General features: G+C 44.0%; 1 protein-coding gene across 4 annotated transcripts in view; it reads left to right on the top strand.

Annotated features, from left to right (window-relative positions):
• The window catches only part of LOC311005301 (uncharacterized protein), a 30,630-nt gene that overhangs the window by 5,741 nt on the left and 989 nt on the right, over window positions 1-23,900 (top strand). For 3 of the 4 annotated variants that reach the window (XM_083997667.1, XM_083997669.1, XM_083997668.1), the window contains 6 exons: window positions 4,612-4,901; window positions 17,715-17,858; window positions 18,034-18,077; window positions 18,162-18,297; window positions 18,424-18,528; window positions 18,734-23,248. In XM_083997667.1, the coding sequence (XP_083853793.1) occupies window positions 4,637-4,901; window positions 17,715-17,858; window positions 18,034-18,077; window positions 18,162-18,297; window positions 18,424-18,528; window positions 18,734-23,248 (5,209 nt within the window). In that variant the 5' untranslated portion in view covers window positions 4,612-4,636. Of the gene's footprint in view, window positions 1-3,748; window positions 4,418-4,611; window positions 4,902-17,714; window positions 17,859-18,033; window positions 18,078-18,161; window positions 18,298-18,423; window positions 18,529-18,733; window positions 23,249-23,900 lie in introns of those variants that run through there. The other variant, XM_083997670.1, reaches the window with a different exon arrangement.

Raw genomic sequence — 23,900 nt, 5'->3', positions numbered from 1 at the left:
TTGACTCACTGCGCTGAGGTTTGCTGCGTTAGAGCGGTGCCTCCTGTCCAATGTGATGGCCTGACGTCTTTTGTGCAGGATAAGTAAACAGCGTGTTGGAACACATGCCTGCTCTGGCAGGACCGGGGCTGGGCCAGAAAACCACAGGGGATTTAGTGTGTGAGAAAGAGGCACAGACATAGAAAAGGCACAGACATAGACACACAACTTTTTTTTTGTTTGTTAATCAGGACTCGTTCTCATGATACACCTTGATGAGGTGATACTGCTGGTTTTGAAGTGGGGTTCTCCATGTTTTGTCTCATAAACGGATGCAAAACATCTGATTGGATATTCTTTCCCTTTTCCTGTGTGTGTGTGTGTGTGTGTGTGTGTATCGACCTTATAAACTAAGAGGTGTGGTTAGGGGTTAAGAATGACTGTGACATTGAAGCAGCCTTGTAATTAACATGCAAGTGCACCGGCTTTCCCCAGTTCAAAGCTTATTTACAACAGAGTGGCTTGCGACAGGAAGATTTCGCCTAAATAAACCGAGTAGATGTGAAGGTTTCCTTTTACAAATCGTGAAATGAAAAAAAAAAAAAACAGGCAAACAGGCCGAGAGCGGCGAGGCTTTTAAAGGACGCTCCGCTGCCTGCGTCACCTCGTTAAATTTGTTTGCAAAAACTGAAAATTGCAGGTTGTTTTTGGCGTAACCACGGCAACGGTGGCGATGAGTCAACTTCCCCGTGCCCACGCTTCACAGGCTGGCGGTGTGGGCTGGGTGGTCCTCCTCTGCGTCCCACAGCTCTTAGCCTTGCTCTGTGATGGAAACAATACAAGCTGTGGGGCATGGGGGCATGGGGGCTGTGGAAGTGGGAGAGCAGTGTGTTTTTGTGTTTTTGTTTGTTGTGTCTCAATTTACTGTCTTTGTGTTATTTTTGTATGTGGGACCCCCTTGAAAACAAGATGGTGCATCTCAAGGGGCTATCCTAAATAAAATGAAGTTGAAATTGAAATTGTGGGTTAGCCCTCCATTTCCTTAGAATTTAAAAGGCAGCATGTTTAACTGCACTATTAGAGGCACTTATAACTAATTTTGTTACTTAAAGCAGAAGTAAGCGATCCGGTGGTTTTGGCTAACTTTCTGTCAGCAGATGGAGTTAGCAGTCCCCGCCCTCGTCCCTACGTCACCACATTCACGAGCATCCCTTGGCTGCACACACAGAGAGGACCGTCCCTTTATGCCGTTCTCTCTCCTCATTGGATAAAGGTTGTAGGATACAAGGAACGTTTTCTCCTCGGCTTACAGCAGAGCAGAGTGACTGACAGACCCGTGTTTCAGACCAAACACTCTATATAAGTGATTGCTGTCGGAAGATATAACTATTTAAGACTTATATTAACACAAATATTCCACTTACTTCTGCTTTAAGCAATAATGTGATGTTGCTTTTATGCAACAGTTTCACCAATTCCATCTAAGCATGGATAAATGTTTAAAACTCAATAAATGTGAAAAAAGACACTTTAGTCATTCTGTCTTGCAAAGCAGACTGGAGTAGATCATGAGGATCATTATGAATCAAATCGTTTTGAATCGAAAATCGATTTTGAATCGAATCGTAGCCCCAAAAATCAGAATCAAATCTAATCGTGATATAGTAAAAGATTCCCACCCCTCATTAGAAGTGAATGGAGCAGCCCCCTCTTCTCCGGAGAGAGCCGTCTGATTATTAGCGACTGCAGCCAGCGCACACGCAGGGATCTTAGTCATGGCTAAATGACTGTAATCTGGAGCAGAAACACAGGGCTGAGTGCAAAGAGAGGAGATGGATGCTCCGTCTTTGTTATTGACCTTTCACTACGACGCACGCCTTTAAGTCTGCTACGACGTACACACACCGAGACGTACTGTAGAGAAGAACAAGTTCTGCCTGGCGACATTAAGATAACAGACTACTTCAAAGTATAGCCTAACATTTGAGAAAGGTTCAACAGCTCCTAAGTGCTCAGCTTAAGCCTCCCAACAGGGACTGCATACCTGTGACATGAGCCTCTCCTTCAGGGCACAGCACAACCAGATTTATCACTAGTTTAGTTTTTAGCCTTTCCAGCAGCGTGGCTGTTGTATTTTAAATATTTGTGGTGCTCGGAAAATCACTCCTTATTATAACTTGTTCTGACTTTTCCTCCTTTTTATGATGCATGTGATGTTTAGTTTATGTTTTAGCTCTGAGGTGTTTTTAATAGATAGAAATAGAAACACCTCTCAGTATAATGCACTTCAGCACAACAGCACTTATCCGTAACCTCAACAAGAAATATGTCGGTGCATTTAACATATTTTGAACATTTTCAAGAGTAATTGAAGAAAATTAGTTTAATAATAGAGACAGGGCTGTTCTGTTGGATTACATTGAACCACTTCACAGAGATCCAGAGAGAGCATGTCCAATGTTGGCATATGCCTGAAGCGTTGATCGCCAGTTTGACTCCCAACCGAGCTGATCTTTTGCGCAGGTCATTCCCCCTGCTTTCCTGCCCCATAAATATCACAAAAAAAAAAAATTAAAAATCATGATCAGTGTACATGATCCATCCTTAAACGTTTCATCATGCCCCATCCCCACCCACACACACACACACACCAGAGCTAATCATCAGAGAACATGACGTAGTATTCTGTGGTTTGGTTTCATGTCTCGTCGTGGTGCAGGAAAAGTACTCCACTGTATTACTCACACTTTGCTTACACTAAAATTTGTCTGCATTTTTCTTTTTCTTTTTCCTGCGTGGCTGTGAAGAAACACAGCAGTCAAACACTCTTCATGAACCCTCGTGAACTGTAAAATCACAAAGGTATTCATAAATTCCCTCACTCCGACTGCACTCCCACCTTCCCTTCCCTGTTCGCCTGCTTATTTACCGGCTCTGGCTCCTGTCATCTCAACAGCTTCTTCCTACTTTCAGCCTGTGATTTGGAGATAAGTATCTAATAAAGCAAGCAGCTGGAAGAAGCCCAGTGTAAAGCTTACGGATCCCCAGGAGGATGGCTGGGAAATCTGCCTCAGAGGTGAAGGGTGGAGAAGGAGATGAGCTCATTGCACAGAGAATGAAAAAAAAGATAAAGGCCAATGAAACAAATCCTGCACTGAGACATACGTGTTCGCTTAGAAAACACCGTGCAGATTGGTGACTGTTTATTTTTCTGCTCCTTAGCTGCTGTCGTGTCGTGTGTGTGTGTGTGTGTGTGTGTGTGTGTGTGTGCGTGTGTAAGAGTGCGTGAGACGACGGGTGCGGCTTTGTGAATTATGACTCCATGTTATGGAATGAAGGGAGCGGTGCCAGTTCTTTCTTTGCAGAACTGTGAAGTTTGGTTTAGAGGCAGGAGGGGGGGTCTGTGTTGGCTGAGCATGTGGACTGAATGAGCAGTGCCCACGGAGACGCACAAACACAAACAGATACACATACACACACACCAACTCGGCTACTAAGACTTTGCAACTGTGGACACGTGTTGGGTGATGTATTTATTTGTAGCAGGAAGGCTACATTCATCAGTGGAGCTAGATCTGTTACACTTTACATTTCAACCATCCTGCACCAAAACACAATAGATTTCACATTAAGTCAAAATGAGAATGGCCTTTATATATACTTTTAGGATCACCTATGAGTATTGGTCCCTATTTATGTATTGTGTATGTTTAAAAAGAGGCGCCTCTAATGGTTTTTCTATGTATTATGACGGTATGTATAGCCTGAATCCCTACTTGAGAACATTAGATGTATGATGTTTTTATATTTTTCTACTATTGATTGGTGTGATTGATATGAATGAACAACTGGTATGTGTGTGTGTGTGTGTGAGATCACATGATCATGGCATGGGACTTGGCTTTAAATGGCGTCTCTACCCATTCATTTTCGTATGTGACATGATCTGAGGAAGAGCCTGTGCGCTCGAAACGTCATGTAGTCTAAATAAATCTATTTTTGCATTGGAGCTCTTTTTACACGCTGCAGGCTTTTTTTTCACTTTCTTTCTCAAATATGACACATGTAATCCACGTTCCTTTGCTTAAATGGTACATCCAAAGAAAGAAACTAGAACCAACATCTACTACATCAACTGCAGGAAAAGTGTGAGATGGACGACCTTTGTTGGTGGGAGATCAGCGCCGTGAGGCAGAGTGTAATCAGATGTCAGAGCTTGGCAGCTTTTTGACTTCCAGAGGTTACCTTGTAGCAGCCACCTTTCATAATACTGGATGCTTTGATTTCCATGAGGTTGTTTTTCATAACTTTCTCCGGCTTAGAGTTACACAATGACGGGGTAACTTTGGCATGCAATGAAAATAAAGGAGACGAATTTATACTATTTTTCTGTCTTTGTTCTCTGTGATGATGGAACTGAAGCAAGTATACGCTCTCTGTAAGTTGATTTTAATTGTCTGACAGTACTAATAACATCCATTGGGAGCAAGAAAAGGTTGAAAATAAATGGATTTGGACTGGTCCTTTAACTCTTACTGTGCCAGCACATGTGGTGCTTAGACGCTGATGACTAAGATTTCACTTCTGCCTTAACCTTGTTTCTTCCTCTCTCCCTCTCTGCTTCTCCATCAGGACGTAGCTCCGGCCTGAGGTGGTTATGTCAAACCGTGACTCGCTGGGGTTCGGGGACCTGCTCCCCCAGGACGTGGTCCATGTCTTTGCCCAGGATAAGCACAGCAAAAGGGGCCGCAAGAAGCGCAGGCACTCCCTCGGCCGGGCTCTGGGCTGGCTCAAGCGCAGGAAGAGGAAGAATCTGGCTGCTAACGGACAAAATGTGGCGGGCCCGGGTCCTACATTTGACATGGCCATGGACGGACACTCTGCTGGGCAGAGGAAACAGCATCCACATGGAAACAGTCATGGTAAGAAGAACACACAGGATCTCCACTGCAGCTTCAGCCCATCTTTTATGAATGAGTTTGTATTTAGTTGACATTCCACTAGATGTAGAGTAGAGTCCTCTGGAAAGTGGACTCATTTCCTCCAAGTTAATGTACATGGACTGTAACTGGACCGATGACAAAGCACCATGACATCCACTGTTTGCCAGTACTGGAGAATTTAGGGTGAATCAACCCACCAGGAACAATGACATCACAAGTTCTGTGGAATAAAACATTAACCTGATGGGGAAAAAGAAGAAGCATTTGAATGAATGAGGCTGTTGTTTAATATACCTAGGATCAAGATCAAGATCTCTCAGCTTTCGATTTATTTTACCCTCATGACATTACAGTAATAAGCTTCAGACTGGACTGACTAAATGTACATTATTGTTCTCATGATTGAAAATAACTGAAACTGCTGCAGGACAGAGAGTGTCAACATGAAGTGTCAAAAATATATCACTGTAAATTAAATGTCTTTGGATTTAAGTCAGTTGGACAAAACAAATAATAGTTAGTTTATGTTAATTGTCATTGCATAAGCATATGCAATAATATACAACAACATTTAGTTTGGCAGTCTCTCTCCTGTAGCAGCAAAACGTTAAAAAAAATCACTGCAAAGGAATATGATGCATTCACGCATGCATTCACATGAATAACTAACAGTTTAATCTATGTTGAGAATAATTATTAGTCGTGGGAAAAATGTCGCTCATCAGGTGGCACGTAACTATAGGCAAGGCCCCTTGGACACAGATGATAATCGTATAAGGTGAACAGTTCACATATCACTTTGTGACAGTTGAGGTTCCTGTCACTATGCCTCCAATTGATCATGTGCCCTGGCTACTTGGCCAAGGGGATGTCCCTTTGGGTGACTGGCAAGCGCGCATGACTCTTACCCGGGAGGTGTGGGTTCAATCCCCGCCCGGGCCCTCTTCACCTTGCCACAACTTCATTAACTTTTTGTGCCGAGATGAAAGGAACCAGCAGGTGCCTGGAGGGAAGTAGGTTTCCCTAGGGACTTTGACGTCTAAAAACATGTTTACCAAAATATAAAGTAGATTATTGCCAAGTGGAGCCATTTCTCAAGAACATTTAGACACAGAGCAGCTTAAGCATGTGACATCCAAGATGAGCTGGAATAAGGTGCTGGGAACTGGTTGAATATCCTGCTCCTTGCCTCCCAGGCATGTGTGTTTGCTCAGCGGAGAGATGTTTGAACAGAATGACTTCCTACTTCGCCTTCCGACCTTCAGCTCTCTTTTGTTTGCTGTGAAAAATCTCTGTCTGTCCTGTTCCGTGATACCGTCCGCCACCCACTTACCTGGTCATCAGGTTACACACAGGGCCAAGTGCTGGCAGCTCCCACCAATGACGACGGCGTGTGTCAACTTTTACACACATGCGTGCACACGGTCAACATGTTAGGTGAAACTCACACTCGCACACAACGTGAATGTGTAAAAAACAAACAACCAAAAAAAAAAAAACGTATTCACACACTCCCAAGAAAATTACAGCAACACACTGACTTTTTCCCAGAGCTGTGCTGGCTGGGCAGATCTTGTCAGTGCTTGCACATGTGCACTCGTATGTCAGCGTGCTGCACTGCAGCAGCTCAGCCTTCTGTTTATGAACATCGCTTTTTTTTCTTTTGTGCACTGTACTTACTTTAGTTTTATACCCTCATTAATCACAACTCGATGCAGTCAGATCTGGAACACAAAAACAGCAGACGCACAAACAAAAGCTTGTTGTACTGAGTCGGGTTACGCAAAAAAAAGAAAAAAGAAAAGTGCCAGCAGTGTTTGCTTAGTTCTGTTTTATGTACGGTTGTCTGGCAGTGCTTGTGCAGTCTTGGCCTGATAGCTTTACAGACACAAGAGACTCCGCCTGGTTTTTGTTCTGCTGTCTCCTCATGGTGGAAGCCCACATCTTGTAGTTTGGCGGGAACGCTGCTAGGGGATTTCCATTCAGTCTCCCAGTCGAGCTGCACCCACAGCACAGCAGCAAGACGAATACGTATAAACATGCTTTGGTAGAGTGGGATAAATGTATAGACGAGTGCGTCAGTGCGAGTATATGAGACAACATTACGCAATCTTTGCACTGTATTACAGTCGGCTCCGGCCGAAGCGAAGAGTTTTGTAATAGAGAGCAAACTGTGAAAAGAGATAAAGTATTTCTCTTTGCCAAGAGTCTGCCCTCCACCTCCACCCTGAGAGAAGCTGCGCTGGATTTATATCGTAAAGCAGAAGTCAAGCTTTAAACATCCAGAAGCAATATTTCTGTAACCAGTACAACAAGCCTTAAGGTAACAGAAATATATCGTCAAACCAAACAGGAACTGTCGACTATTAACTCAGGTATTAACACGCGCTGCCGCAGAGCCCCCAGCAATTAAGGCATTGTGTATGACTGTGTATGATTGTTGACGCTGGCAACAGCTCCAGCTAACTCCTCGCCAGACGCTTCCTCTGATTAGAAGCAGAGCTCAGCTATTCCCAAACTGCATCCAGATCAGGACACACTTAGCCGTAAGATTGGATACCTCCAAGCTGAGCCCCCTCATGATGATGATGATGATGATGATGATGTGTATTGACGCCAGAGGGGCCCCCCTGCCCAATAAATGCCTGGTATGGCAGGCACGGTGCCAGTTAATTAAAAGCCATGCCAGGACCGTTGCAGTGAGAGGGGAACAAGGGGTTCTGTTTTCCCTGACCCTTCTGCTCACACTGTTCCTCATCACACACCGAGACAGAGCATCAAACACTGTGTGTGTGTGTGTGTGTGTTGTGGCAGTTCAGCTTCTAACTTAGAGACACACATGCAACAAGTCCATCAGATGTAACACACACTGTTTAACAACAATCAGGTGAACTTGTTCTCTGCTCTCCAAGTCAATATCAGTAATTTAACATTAAGAGGTAAAGTGCATCTCTCTCCAGTCTGTGTGTGTGTTGAATCACTGATGCATTGTTAAAGATCCAGTGTGTAAAATTAGGGGAAAACAGTGACATCTAGCATTCAGATTCTATTATTTATCTATTAAATAATTCTATTTTTTATTTATGAATGTGAAACTCTTGAAATGTGCTTTCTGGTTGGCTGGATGGCAAGATGTCGACACTCTCTAAGCAAGACCCTTGCTATATGTAGCCTATATATAAAAGAAGAATTATAAGGCTATGAAAACCAAACAGGTCTTATTTTGTAGCGATTATACACTTATAAATAATAAATATATTCATTGATAGTATATTCAGATTTGAACAATAAACCTGGACAAATATTGCACACTGGACCTTTAAGACAATATACTGTAATATGTGGAAATGCGATGGAGGAGCAGCTCAGTCCTGGGTTGTACTGGACGGAGGGTGAAAAGCAAATCAACCTACATGTGCAACACATTTGTGGGAATTTCTGCAACAGTGCTGGGAGGCACTTTCCAAAAAAAAAAAAAAAAAAAAAAGTTTTGTTTCCATCATCACAAGACTCTTTGGCTGCTGGATGAGTCAGAAAAATTAGATTAAATTTAGGATTTCTGAGATTCAATTTTTTTAAATCTTTGTTTTTTTTATTTTAGTAACGACTAGTTTAACTTAAGAGCACTTTTCACTTTATCTCATCCTTTGCTCTTGTGGGAATGTGTTTTTGTAAACAAGGCCCCTGGAGTTTGACCTGAGAGGGAGAGCAGCAGTAGCAGGTTTTGGAGAGATGAACTCTGGCCTCGAGAACTTTTTCAGTGCGATTAACCCTTTAACTCTGCATTGTGCTCTCTGATAACCTGGACAGTGTTTCCTCCTGAGGCAGAAGGCAGAGGTTATCTTTCTTTTCATTTTCATTCACTTTCATTTGTCTGATTCCTCATGCTGCTGGTGTGAGTCTTTGTGTACCAGTCTGACAGTGATTTATGGCCCTGCCGTTCTGTCAGTTTACTCCATCCCCTGTAAAAATAGACAGCAGGCCTCTCTTATGCAACTCTCCACTCCGATCCTTCATAATGGGCTTTGAGAATGATTCCCTTGTTCATTTAAAATGAAAACGAAGAGAAGGAAAGACTGATAAGGTCGTACTGTCCTACCACAGAACACCCAGAAGGTCACCTGTTCACTTTAAACACTCCCTGAGAGATTCCTCACATTCCTCAGCTTTATAAAGTTATTTCTTTGAGGAGCTAGAAATAGGGAGCCCTTTGTGTGTCAGAGTGTGTGTTTGGCTCACAACGCCAAGTTTAGATCCTATGAACCACTTTATTCAACCTCCTTTGTTGAATATTCAGCTGTGGACACACAGCTAAAGCGAAGCAGGTCCGTTAAGCCTGAGCGTATTTATCTGTTGCTCCACTGTCACTTTATCATAATGTAAAGCTGGGTCAGTTCAAGCTGCTGTGTGGAGGGTTAGCTCTGATAAAACGTTGCCACATCAGTTTTTTGATAACAGCCGTATAAAAGATCTGCAGCTTCAACAGGTTCATCACGAGGTTAGTTTTTGTGTGACCTCGTCCACATTGTATTCACGTCACATCGGGAGATAGCGCAGCTTAAATCAGGAGTGGAGAAATAACTTGCAACTTACGGTTCATGTAGGGAAGTGAAAGAAAACACCATCACGGAGGTAAAAAAGCACAAGTGATAAATCCTTCTAGAGGTCAAAGACGACAACGCCCGTTATCCACTTAAAGGGACAACGAGGAGTTTTGGAAAGCGAAGTGTTTTCACACTACATTTCCCATGAGCCACCACGCGCACTGTGAAATTCTTGGACCGGCGCAAGACGGACGAAAGTGAAAACATTTGCCAAGAATGTTTTCATTAATCAAGAATGAAAGTCAGAGGTTGGAGAACGATCAGATATCGTCGTAGTTCCGACCATAAACGGCGATCCGGCAGCGTTATTCCCATGACCCGCTGGGCAGCGTCCGCTAATCGAAAGTAGAAAATGCTGGGCGAGTCGACTACTAATAATAATAACAAAATAACTATAAAGAGAAAACGATATGTTTATCAAAAATGGTCCCATTAACAAGCGTGGGTAACGTAGATTCATCCACATTAATATGAGACTCTTTTATAACCAAAATAAAACTCCTCTGGGTGTCTTTAATAGAAGATTTATAGCGCTGGCAAGAATAGGCTGTAATATTGTTGACATCAGTATTTGTGGGACACAGGATGTCTTTTATAGTGTTGTGATGATGACACAATAACAGTGACGGGCAGGAGAACTGGTTTGAGAAAACTGACATGTGATAAAGTTTCACTTTCTTCTTCTCATGGTGGAAAGTTATCAACCGCCTTTTAATACAGTGTCCCCTCAGGGAGACGGATCCCTTCAGACACAAGCTGTCCTCATCCAGTCCTCATGTGTAAAGACACTTTCTATTAATTAACACATTTAGTGGGAAAGTGAGTTCAGCTCTTCATGATACTTCAGCAGCAACCGGTCGCTGGAAATCCAACATATCTTAAAACTGAGGTCAGGCTGAAAGCAAAACAAAACAAAACAGCAGCACACACGTTGTGCTTAGAATCAACGATGTGGGAATTTCTGTAGTTATGGACTTGACTATCTGTATGGTAAACAGTCACACAAATACGTATTCATAATTAGAGGGTTTTATGGGAATTTACTTGGATTTCATTTCAATAGGTGTATTGTCACCACACCCAAATGACAGAGGGGATCGTATTCAGGTCAGTCAAATGGTGAGAGAAGTTTTACTAAGTGCCAGTTTGCCCTCTGGTCCCGTCTGAATGTTCTGCTCCGGTTTCATCTCACCAAGTTGCTTTTATTCTTTTCGCTCCTTTAATGTTTGGTGTTGATGTTATTAAACCCAACAGAGCAGCCAGTTTCTTCTTAGATATTGTTTCATTGTATGCAGATACATCGCTGTGGCTTTGCACCAGCTGCACGGGGGCTATTGTCACAGAGAGGAAAAAGTTTGTGGACACACTGTGGCAGACTGATAAATATGTGCTTGGAAAGTTTTGTGATTGTGAGTCATGACTTTTGCAGTCAAATTTGACAGTTTGGGTGCCATAATGCCGACTGCAAATAGTAAAGACGAAGATAGCTTTGTTGGCTTTACTTCACTAGTAAGTAAAGTTTAATGAAGGTGTTGGTTGGTGAAGTTTACCTCTCTGAGAACACATGAGAACAGACTGTTCTCTCAGGACCTGAGTTGTGATAAGCCTGAGCTTTGCTGCTTTTATATGACAACACTGCCCAGTGTACATCAGCACAACCCGCTGATTCAGAGCCTTAAGGTGCTGGAGAGATCCACCAGAGATGTTCACAAGTCTTTTTTTGCAAGTCCAAGTCAAGTCTCAAGTCTTTGGTCACGAGTCCAAGTCAAGTCTCAAGTCTTTGAGGGGTGAGACTTCATCAAGTCTCAAGTCTTTGGTCACGAGTCCAAGTCAAGTCTCAAGTCTCTAAAAAATAAAAGTCTCCTGTCTCTTCTGGTTGTAATGACCCTTTATCATCTGCTGCTATCCGGTCTACTAAGAATACTGCACAGCTATAGGCTATCTAAGAGATTCAAAGCATTTACTGTAGGTTATTATCACTCCTTTGTATTGATTAGTTGTTTATTATATGATCACTTTAAACAGGATATTGCAATGCAATATGAAGAAAACACCCAATGAAAGCTTTCCTTTAAAGGAAACTGTATTCTGAGTCAAGAAATAATCAAGGCTGCTCTGCCCCTCTGCACTGGCCTTTTCTCTCTTTTTTTGCTTTGTTGAATTCAGAAAACCCAGATGAACAACATGGAAGATGATTTAGGCTGTTAATTATAGGTCATTAGATCTGGGTGGTACCTATAGCTCACATCTTTATGTGCAGCAAAACCTTTCTGGATCCGCATCGTTGTTATTATTTTTTTAATTAGCTCCGTCAACTCATGGGGGCGTGTCGACACGTACAGACTTCCATACGGGCCTTCAGTCATATTTCGCAGCAAAAACATAAATAAACAGGAGGATTTAGCCTACAGTAGCCTGATATGTGCCCGTTATTCAGCAGCTAGTCCCCGTGAAGGAAAGTTTCACAACAAACGGGCGTTGTGCATGTAGGCTACGGACGGTGCCGCTATTAAAAAGAAAAAAAAAGCCGGTTCACAGTCACCTGTCACTCACCCGCAGCTGACTGCGCTGTCAGAGGAGCTCTGCTGCTCCTCTCTCTTTAGACACTGGTGTTTGGCTGCACTCTGTAGGAGTTCAATATGAAGATCTAACCTCCATCTGAATAACGTTACCGGCCATGTGGCGCTGCTTGCAGCAAGTATATCGAGGCCCTAAGGGCCGAGATATACTTGCTGTAAAGTACGCGTACGCGAGCTGCCGCGCGTATCCTGCGTCGCGTCACCTCGCGTCGATATGTGCGTTCGGTCGCAGGATACGCATCAAACGGACGCAGGATACGCGCGGCAGCTCGCGTACGCGTACTTTACAGCAAGTATATCGAGGCCCTTAACGGCAAAAAAAAAAAAAAAAGATTGTCGGTCGTCCTGTCAGGAGGGAGACACGAGCCAAAAAAAATAAAGATTGTTCACGAGTCTCAAAACACGAGTCCGAGTCGAGTCTGAAGTCTTTTGGGCACGAGTCCAAGTCAAGTCTGAAGTCTCTGTGGGTGCGACTTAAGTGCAACTCGAGTTCGAGTCGCAAACTCGAGTCCCCATCTCTAAGATCCACGCATCCATTTATTTAGAGTTAATAGTAAACGATATGAAACCTCACAGAGACACAGTGGTGCTTTGAGCTAACTTTATTTGTGTTAACTTGCTGACGCGCACACGTTAACGATGTAAGCACAGTGATTAGCAGGTTTTTTCCATGGACACGACCATTGTAGTTTAGCTTCTTAGCATGCTAACACTTCAGGTAAACTCTCAGTACATATCAGTATGAACATTATCTGCAGTATTTATTACTTTATTTATTATTATGTTTACATTACATTTTAAAAGAGCTAGCACCAGTTCTCTTAATTTTTTATCATCACTTTGCACATGGGCACTTGCCTTTTTAATTGAATTGCTGAATGTTGTTGTTGTCGGTTGTTAAGTGTGTGCACTTAGTTTAGAGTATGTCAGTGTGTTTTCTTTCACTTTCCTTTAGTCAGTTTCTTCAGTTAATTCAGCATTGTTTCAACAATTTCTTCATCTCATTCAGCATTGCTTCAGCAATGGCTTCAGCTGCTTTCAGCATTCACATGCATTTCCTTCTGGAAATGTTTCTTTTTCTAGTTATAAGTAAAGTTGTCATCTTAATCTGCCTTAGTTATCAGAGGACATTCAGCCCTCGAGTCGTGTTTCTGCTCACACCGCTAAAACCAGGGCTGCTGTGCTTTTTTCTTACCTATAACACTGTTTTGTTGTCTGTAATCTCATTTTGTCAGAGCCTGTAACAAAGTGGTGTTTACATAAAACAGGCAAGAATACAGAATACAGTCGCTGATAACTCAACTTATCCAGAGACACTAAGTCAGACAGTTTGCTCACTCTTGACCTTTCACCTGTGACAGTGGGAGGTTGTGGATGTAGACTGATGTTATAATTGTTTATGATGCATTGCAAAATGTGATGATGGTGATATAGACATGCATCTTTGTGCAGTGGGGGCCTGTTTTTATTTCGAAGGTATGTGATGCAGATTTGCTGGCAGGCAGGTTGTGTTGTCTGACAGTGAATTGGAGTGTATCCCCGTGTGCCAGGCGGTGCAGGTATATCTGTTACCTGGGTTGTTGTCCACGTCGCACCACACTACTCCCTTCCTTCCTTTCTGCTCTTTATGTTTAATTCATTGAAAACCAAGAGCATGAAAACAGTCAGCAGAGCGCACGGCATGGACCCGGATGACTTTGTGCAGAGAAACAGTGAGTCCTCAGCCCGTTCCCACTCTCATCACAGTGCGTTCAGTTGGGTTTGTGCTGATTAGAGAGGCTTAAGCACCTGGCAGACAGCTCCCTCAGAGCTACAGAGAATGTCTCTGCATGGCTGTCAGCCTACTGGTGCAAAACAAGAGAAAGGGGCAAGTTAGGGCAGGGACACAAGTAGTGTGTGTGTGTGCGTGTGTGTGTGTGGGGGGGGTATTTGCATCTGTGTGATTCCCATGGAGCAGTCCGAGGAAGAACCGCATCACTTAAAAGTCAGTTTGTCTGCGCCGATGGATGTCCGTGTGAACTGATTTGAACTCCGTATACATACAGCTCGCCTCGTCCGTCTTTTGTCCATATCCTCGTTCCAAACCATAATGTCCTGACCTGCACATGTAGCGGAGCAGGGATGTTTAAAACTGTCTGAGCTGTAAGTCAGTGTGTCTTCCAGGTTTAGAGGAGGGCAGGTTGGTGTCAGGCAGAGTGTTCCTGCCGAGGACGGTGAGGTCACAGCGACCTGCAGGGAGGTTCACGTTCTACAGATAAAAGGCCACACATGGCTGATATCAGCAGCACTTCTTGACTCCATGGAGTTAAACATTTGCTTAATAAAATAAAAAGATTTTACTATTTCTCAACCAATATGTTACGCCTGACTGTAGAATGATAAAAATTAAAATAATAATTAAATGGGACTTGTATCAAGTGTTTAGGTTGTGCAGTTAATGGTAGCTTGATAAATCACTTCTACAATCACAATCACTTCACATAGAGATGCCGACCATGTGAAATCAGCAGGTACAAGTCAAAAAAAAGTATTACATATCATAAACACACCGGCTGTAGTTTGTTTACTGTTGTAGTTGGTGATGTAATGTATTTCCTCAGCCCCCCTCCCCTCTGTGTCTGTTTACTGCGAGACAATCCATATTTCACCAAAACAAATTTACCAACAGATGTTTGCTCATTCAAAATGCTCCATTTAAATCCACCTTTATTTACATGTCTTATGGTTTCATCATAATTCCCCCCTCCAGCAGATATTTTTTTAACATATTGTTTTTCCACTCTGGAGGCTGTAACTTATAAACTGGATAAACTGGTCACGCAGTTTCACATCCATTAGATTTAGTGTCTTTATCCAAATCCCAGATGTAAACATCAGTTTGGGTTCGTACATATTTAATCACTGGGAGCCTGTTAATACTGTCAGCGTCCGCACAATCCAGCAGTGACAGATGGTGTCTTTAATATGACAGTGATTAATATGGACGCAATTACAATGTGATCACAGCACCAGTGATAATAGGAGCCCCTCATTAACGTTCAGGCGTACCCCACCCATCACCCCAGGCCTCCCCATCAACTGCGTACTGTCATGGTAACTAGAAACATGTTGTCCTAAAAACTCTAAGACTTTCATATCAACCCTCTGCGGGCTGAAGTATCCACTTTAGCAGTTGGTTGTTTGAAAGCGGTGATGTGTCTCATCTTGTTACTATGCACGGCTAAAACACGTGATTCATTTCTTTTCTTTGCTTTGTAAACTGCTTTTGTCCAACTTGCTCGGTAGGATCACGTCTATGGGAATGCTTTCCATTTGTTCAGATGTCACACATTCCATGTCATGTCTGCTCAGCACACCAGGAAGTGAACAAACCGCTTAGCTGCAGATTAGTTAGAGGTGTCCTCAATGGAAAAGACAAAAAAAAAGATGAAGAATTAGTCACAGCAACATAGAATTGACTTCAAAACAAGTTTTGAAAAAAGTGTTTGATCCATGTCCAGATCAGAAAAAAAAATCATCTCTTTATTAATTTAGGAATTTAAGGTCTGTATAGTAACAGTTATATTAATGTAGTGCTGCTGGCAGCAATAAGGACCATTTTTCACATGTGTGACCATGTGCAGTGGAGCTGCAGGCCTCTTTTTAAAAAATGTTTCAGATCTTTTTTTAGGACCACATCTTTTCAATTCACCTACTCCCCCTTGTGGCAAAACAGTAAAGTTATATGTCTTTCAAAAGTCTGAGGAAGTATGTCAATTTAAAATTGCTGCTAGAGATTTATATAGGAATTGTGTATAATGTAACAAAGCAGCGTGTTGTTATTTATTTGATAGAGCTAAAGCTGTGAGGGAGCCTCCCGTGACGCCATCATACCTCAAATCCTTGACAACAGCTTTCTCTTCCCTTTCAATGTTTACATGTATGATCTCACTTTGATCTGTGCCCTTATTGTCCAATCAGGGGCAAGCCTGCCTGCTGATGGGGAGCAACAGTGGGGATGCTGGGTATCTTGTTGAGCTGGGACTGAGTGGGGGGATACAGAGAGAGGGAGAGAGAGGGCAGGAATTAGGCAGTTGAGGATTAGTGTCTGAGCTCTGGTTGTCTATTGGCTGTAGAGACATCTCTGCTCTGCATAGCCCTGAACTGACAATAACAACTTCATCAAAAACAACCAAGATCATCAACCTGTCTTGATCTTCTCTCGGGATGGTTTTGGAACTGACGTACTGTGGATGGCACCTTTAGTTCTCATTTTCTAAAATCATTTTTTTCTTTTACTCAACTTGGACATAGTTTTATGCACTTTTACATGGTTTAAGAGATATCATGGTGCTGCTTTTGGCAAGTAACTCCAGTACTAATATCCACTGCTTTGCAACTGTCTTCAAGAGGAGAGGTGAGTGACAGCATTATGCCACTTGTTTGAGACAACAAACCTGATTGGTTTATGAGTTGAGCCATTGTTGGAATTTCTTTTCTGGCATTCAGGTATTACCAGGTCAGGGTGGATGGACCGGCTCATTTATTACAGCAAATACAGGAATTATAGTGTGGTTGTTCACTGTAGATGTAGACCATAAAAAGCACTGTCATTGTGTCATGTTTACTCTTGCTGATACATAACATGCTATTCATAGCCCCACTTTAGCTGTTAATGCTTGTTGCGGAGACAAATTATTAGAATTTCGCTTATTTATAGATACTTGATTATTGGAGTTCTCTAAGACCCAAGCACCTGTAATGCCGTTACAGAAGAGACAGGGGTAACAATTAGTACAGACCTCTGAGCACATGGCTGTCGGGGCTAATTCCAGCGTGGTCTTACAGTGACAGTGGGGACAAAGTGCAGTAGGCGGCTAAATGTAGAGCAGCTGTCACCATTACATAAAAGTGTCTTAGCAGGTTGTTAGCCCAAAGACCCATTAACCACATGTATTAGAGCTGCATCACATGCAAGGTGGTCACTGAGTTTATTGTTTTTTATGTAGCTTATTTGAAATTAAATTGATCTAAAATACAATGACAGTAATTCATGCAGTGTTTTGGACTGTTACTCTGAAGTTGTACCATTAAAACGTGTCACTCAGCATGATTGTTCTGATACTATGTCATCAGAGGTTTTTCAGGTTTTTGCGGTTCATAAGACTTCACGCAACTTGCTCTCAAAGCAAATTGTCACTTTTGTCACCATGGTTCATGACATGGTATTCCAGGTATTTTATAATGAGTTAATGAAAGACTGAACTGACAAAGTATAGATATTACAGCAATCTGTGGCCTTTTCACTGTCTAATTAAATAGTACTCAGGCCAGAAAAAATGTGATACTAAGCATATGTTTCAGGCAGCAGATTTTTGATTTGATAATCCTCTCTTAAAAGTCATTGTCAGAGTCACTTGAGTTTAATCCTGCACGAGTGGACCTGGAGTTCAGCCTTCTTAGATTTGTACTCACACTCTCAAACATATTTACTGTTGTGGTGCTTAAATGCCCCTGGCAGACACCTTACTGCTCTCGCCCTGCCCATATGGACCCCTCATCTGCTGTTACAGTAACACAGAGCTTTGAGTTGATCCAGGCTGATCCCCTCTCCCTTCTCTTACTTCAAGCTCCCCCAAAGCGAGATGACGACGACAAGACCCTGGCACCCCCGCTTCTCCAGGAGAACGTCTTCATTGAGGCCAGCAGGCCCAAGTACCTGGAGGACCTCCACTCTGAGGCCCTGGAGGGACTGAAAATGATGCAGCAGGAAGGTAAAATACATTATAATGAGACTGCGCTCACTATATGTCAGCACTAAATTAGAGGTGTCCCACGGCAGCATGTGGATAACTGTCCACATGTTGCTCGAAAGGGTGTCCAAAGGATATGAACACTGTCTTGAGTGTCATTTTAAATCAGCAGAGTAAAATGTCCCTCTCCTTGCAGAAACCAATAGTGGAGTGGAGTACCAGGATAACGAAAGCACAATTGTAAGTGACACATCACGAGTTGCTGTTTTCTTTCACACACTGTAAATTCACTTTTATGACTGATCTTTTTCTCTTTTTTGCCAGTCAACAATAACGGTCCAAACAGATGGGGAAGGTGGAGGTTTTACAACAGACAGCACCATTGCTGACACAACATCTGTCGCCTCCATGCAATCATCTGTGTCCACCAGATCATCCCGCTCTGGACTCACCAGGCAAGGTAACTTCACCGTAATTCAGAACACCGCTTGATCATAACACTATAGTGATGCACACAGTCAACGTTATAGAACATGATTTAAAGAATCAAGTTTTTCTCCTTTCTTTCACACCTCTCTTTGCCCAGGTTCAACATTTAGGCCCTTGAACTCTGGGAAAAAGGAAAAGATGAAACGGAGAAGACAAAGGATGACTGTTGCAGGAATTCCACACCATGTTCAAAGAGAGCTGGGTATGCAGATACTATTTAAAATGTATTATTTACATAAGGCATCTAACTGTGAATTAGTCCTTAGATTGTCTGTGCTATGTTTACAGATTTCATGGTATTAAGGTTATTGTGTTATGTGTAGAAAAACTTTTATGTTTTTTTTACATGCCCACTTCCTTAATTGTTATACAAACTTGTGCTAATTAGTTCTCATGTCTTCTATCAGGGTTGGACAGAGTTGGCTGGAGAGTGAATCAGAAGTTAGATGAGGAACAGTTTTATAATGGTGACAGTCCCACCACTGATGGCACACAGCAGGCAGCAGAGTCACTAAAGGGAGCTGATGCCAACCTACAGGACACGAAGGGGTTCCATCCCCTCAACAAAGACCAAGTCGAGAAGCACAATGCTACCCATGCTGGTCATAGGGACGACCTGGCTTTGTTGCACCGCCTGGGTCCTGACTTGCCAGATGGACAGAGGCCTAGGTCCCTGGCTGTTCCTTGGATGACCACTGCCAACACCCTCCAGCCAGAGTTGCCCAGCCCGGTCATGTCCATGTCGCCCCAGGCTCCTTACATGTCCAAAATAATTCCCAATGCTGTGTTACCTCCGTCCATCGAGGTGGTAGAAATCAGCCGTGGACGGAGTCGCAGCAGCGTCCGCACTGTCAGCAAGAGCAGCCTGCTGCTCTCCAGCCCAGCCCCATCCCGTACTTCCTCTAGAGCCTCTTCAGTCAGAACCACCTCCTCCAGAGGCTCGACCCTCACCTCTGCCTCCCGTAACCTGCCCAGTCTGTCTGACAGCTCTTGTTGGAGCAATTCCGAGTCCTCAGACACCTTAGTGTCTGACTCATCTACTATCTCCAGCAGCAGCACCCCCAGGCAGAGGAGGTCGCAAAATGGAGATGACAAAATCAGTGTTCACTCCTCTGTCAGCAAGGCTTCCAAATGCACCTCAAATGGTAGGCTCATAGGGAAGGATGCAGTTAAATCAGAGGGCCAGTTTGCACGTAGCCTCTCTGTCATGAAGCCCAAGAAGGCTCCTCCCCCTCCAAACCGTTCCTATTCCCTCCACAATAAGATGAAACGACGATCACGTGATCTAGCAGAGGTTAGAGTCATTTCAGGGGGTTCTTCTCCCCACCAAATCACCACCTCTGGCAAGGAAAATGAAAAAAACACATCAAGATCTTCACCTATGTCCTCCAGAGTCATAGACAGCCCAGGCTATAATGCTGACACAAGTTCTCTGGACGACTCAACAGGCTCTGTGTCATTCAGTCCCACAAAATCCCAAGCACCAAAGGCAGAGGAAGCTGCAAAAGTTGAGGAGAAAGTTTCCAGAGATACCTCACAGGAGAAGCAAGCCCCACTTCAGGAGAATAAGCTAGGCAAAATGATTTCCCCTTCCAGTGGATACTCCAGTCAAGATGCCGTGTCCCCACAACTTTCTAAACACAACCACAGCCCATCTCCAGGTCACAAGAGAGGGATCTTAGCAAAGCTTCAAAGGTTATTTCCTGGGTCCTCGTCTGCTGGTTCGGCTCCTTCCTCTCTCACACGGCTGGAAAACACAAATTCCAATGGGAATCCTAAATCTGACTTGGTGGACACGGTCAATGTCAGTGCCCCTGTAAGAACCTTGAGAGATCTTTTCAACATCCCTCCCCCACCTAAAGTCCATGCACCTCCACCCCCCCCTCCAGAGGTGTGGGCTCACAGCAAGCGTAGCGTTGAATTGCTACTGGGGCCCCCAGCACCTGACAATCTTTATGCGATCATAAAGAGGAATCCAAAGGACAGGAGACAACAGAGGCAATCACCCTCGGCATCTGCAGAGGGCTCTGTGAAGAGCTTGGTGGTAGAAAGAAAACAAAAGAATCCCGCTGTAAGAGTGGAGTCCATTAATGGATCCCTACATGTGTTGGACAGAAAGAAAGGTCAAGAGAATGTGATTTTGAATGCAGAGATCCATAGAGAGAATGATGAAAGACTGGCTCAGAATGTAGATTTGAAAGGAAACAGCACAGTGACAGAAAAAGATGAGAAAGTAAGAGTAAGTGATATATTAAATGGAATGTTAGTGAAGGCCGTAGAGAAACGTGAAGGAAGGCTGGCACCAACAAGAGAGGAAGAAGCCCAGAAGACGTCGACACATACAGAGACCTACACGAATACCTTACCTACCATTTCATCAGCACGCATTTCTCCATCCCCATCTCCTCCAGTGTCGCACCATCCTCCTCAACCCCTCAAAAAAGATTCTGTTGTATCAGTACAAGCTGCTGTACCCCCAGAGTCCTCCTGGCCCCCACCACCTCCGCCAATTCCACAAGTGACTGTCGGTGGGCCTGATGAGATAGAGTTTCCCCTTCCGCCTCCCCCATTGTTTGGTGAGGAAGCGTTAGTCGTACCTGCTCCAGTGGCGCCTAAGAGGTCTGTTCCTGGAGGTGACTCCTCCTGTACATCTGTTGTACCTGTGGTGACACCAGTGACCACAAAGGCTGAACCACAGAAGTCCAATTCATCCCAGCGGAAGGAATCTCCACCAATAAATATCCCACCTCCCCCACCCTATACGGCCCCCCCTCCACCACTTACAATTGAAAATGTCTCTCCAGCACCAAAGGAGGTCTTTCTGCCACCACCTGAGGAGTTCTCTCCACTACCCAGAGAAGTTTCTCCACCACCAAAACAAGTTCCCCAGCCACCTAAAGAAGTTCCCTCACCACCTAAACAAGTTCCCCAGCCACCTAAAGAAGTTCTGCAGCCACCTAAAGAAATTCCCCCACCACCGAAAGAAGTTCCCTCACCACCTAAAGAAGTTCCCTCACCACCTAAACAAGTTCCCCAGCCACCTAAAGAAGTTCCACCACCACCTAAAGAAGTTCTGCAGCCACCTAAAGAAATTCCCCCACCACCGAAAGAAGTTCCCTCACCACCTAAAGAAGTTCTGCAGCCACCTAAAGAAGTTCCCCCACCACCTAAAGAAGTTCCCTCACCACCTAAAGAGGTTCCCCAGCCACCTAAAGAAGTTCCCTCACCACCTAAAGAAGTTCCCTCGCCACCTAAAGAAGTTCCCCCGCCACCTAAAGAGGTTCCCCCACCACCTAAAGAGGTTCCCCAGCCACCTAAAGAAGTTCCCTCACCACCTAAAGAAGTTCTGCAGCCACCTAAAGAAGTTCCCCAGCCACCTAAAGAAGTTCCCCCACCACCTAAAGAAGTTCCCTCACCACCTAAAGAAGTTCTGCAGCCACCTAAAGAAGTTCCCCTGCCACCCAAAGAAGTCTCTTCACCACCTAAAGAAGTTCCTCCACCACCTAAAGACGTTTCCCTGCCACCTAAGGAAATCTCTCCACCACCTATAGAGGTTTCCCCACCACCTGTGGAGGTTGTGAAGCTCCCCTTGCCCCCTGTTAAAGATGTCTCCCCTCCACTACCTGTAAAGGTTTCCCCTTTGCCTCCTGAGGAGATCCCCCTTCCACCTACTGAAGAGGTTGCTCTATTGTCTTCTCAAGAAGATACCACTCAGTCTACTGTAGAAGCAACACTTGTTAGCAAGCTCAGTCCCCCAGAAAGTATTCCACCTCCACCACCGCTCGCATCACAACCCCAGTTGTCAGACAAGGATGTTGATGTTCCTCAAGAGGAAGTCCTATCAGAAGATGAAATTAACCCAGTTTCATCAAACAGTATTCTCACTCCCCCTCAGAGTCTTCCACCTCCACCTCTCACCGAGCCTCTGCACCAACATCAGGTTGAACCCCCGAACACTGATAATCCAACAACCCATGAAGCACCACTTTTGCCACCAGCTGAAGTTTCAAATCCACCAGCTCCTGAAACCTCTCCATCACCAGAAAAGGCTCAAGAATCTGCTCCTTCTCCACCTGTAAACATCCCTGCACATCCACCTCTACCTGTGGAAGGTCTTACCAGCAATAAGCACCAGCCTAGTCAAGTGAGCACAGAAAACCAAAGCCAAGAGCCAAGCCCTACTCATGTTGTACAGGAGGAGCCCACTCCCATTGCCACGCCCTCACTCCTGCAAATGGTCAAGTTACAGTCTGTCAACAGCAGTCCTGAGCCCCCTAAAACTGAAGAGCAACCACAGACTGAGGTCACACTGAGGGATCAGCAGCCCAGCAATCAGGTCCCAACATCATCAGAAGCTCCCCAAAAGCCCATCAGAAGGTCTCTAATAATGACCTCTCCCACACCCGCCTCTCCACCTGTCAGTGATACTTCAGAAGCAGCACCACCGAAGTCCCAGTCTCTTGTGATTCAATCTACATCATCTTCGACCATTACGTCCCCTACAAAAAAGTCTCCTTCAGCCATTACTGGCACTCGATCCATGAATCTATTAGAGGCCATTCGTCTGAGGACAGCAGATAGATCAAAAGAGAGTCCTACGTCTCGCCTCAGCTTGCACTCACCTACATCACCAACAGATCTCCGTAAGTCCCCCTCTAGCACAGCAAGCTTTATATTCTCCAAGAGCAACAAGAAGCTGGTCACTGAGACAATGCCGACCCTGGAGACCAAGGCAAGCGTTCCGAATAATCTGGATGATTCCCCCACAACGAAGGTCGTGAGTGAAGAAGAGTCAGTGAAGAAGGGAGGCAAAGTGCCACCACCAGTGGCAAAGAAACCCAAATCGAAGGCCAAAGAGAATGAGACCAGTGAAGAGACGGCGCAAACTGCAGGACAGGAAGCACAGCAAGAGAGTATCCAGGGTAAGAGATATCCTCTATGATGATTTAGACTAGAATGTTATGATGGCTTATTGTGTTTGAACAAATATCTATGGCCATGCTAGCAGCTCTGTTAAGTTGTACTTTGGCACAGCTTCAGTTGAGTGCTTATGGTAGTACGCTGAATGAAATGCTAACAGGCTGCATTAATACCATAATTTTTTGACAGCAATTACAAGCAAAATTAGTGAGGGAAAAAATATGCTGACCTTCAAACTGCAACTCCAAATCTGCTCCACTTTGTGATGTCAAGTGTCACCTGACTGTTAGCAAAATGGACGCAAAACCATCAATGATGGTTGGCCTACTTACATCTGTACAAAATCAAGTAGTATCGGAATGAATTAAATTCAGGTAGGCTATACACCATTTAGTTGGAAAATGTGATATTTTAGGCCATGTAAATGCTTTGTCTACAAAGGATTATCGACATTGCATGTGTGTTCCTGACTTTCTGTGAACACAGTTCTAGCAAGTGCTATCATGCTAAAATGTAAATGAGGCTAATGGGAGGAATCATAGAGGTTATTCCTGCTCATCGTGGCAATCCATATAACCAATTAACATTTCCTCTCTTATAGCCATGCCCCTAGATTGGCTAAAAGTTGTTCCATTGTCGATCTGGACCCATTTA

This window comes from Trachurus trachurus (assembly GCF_905171665.1).
Source record: "Trachurus trachurus genome assembly, chromosome: 22".
Lineage (NCBI taxonomy): Eukaryota > Metazoa > Chordata > Actinopteri > Carangiformes > Carangidae > Trachurus > Trachurus trachurus.
The sequence above is the reverse complement of the archived record's forward strand: the minus strand, read 5'-3'. Positions and strand labels throughout refer to the sequence as shown.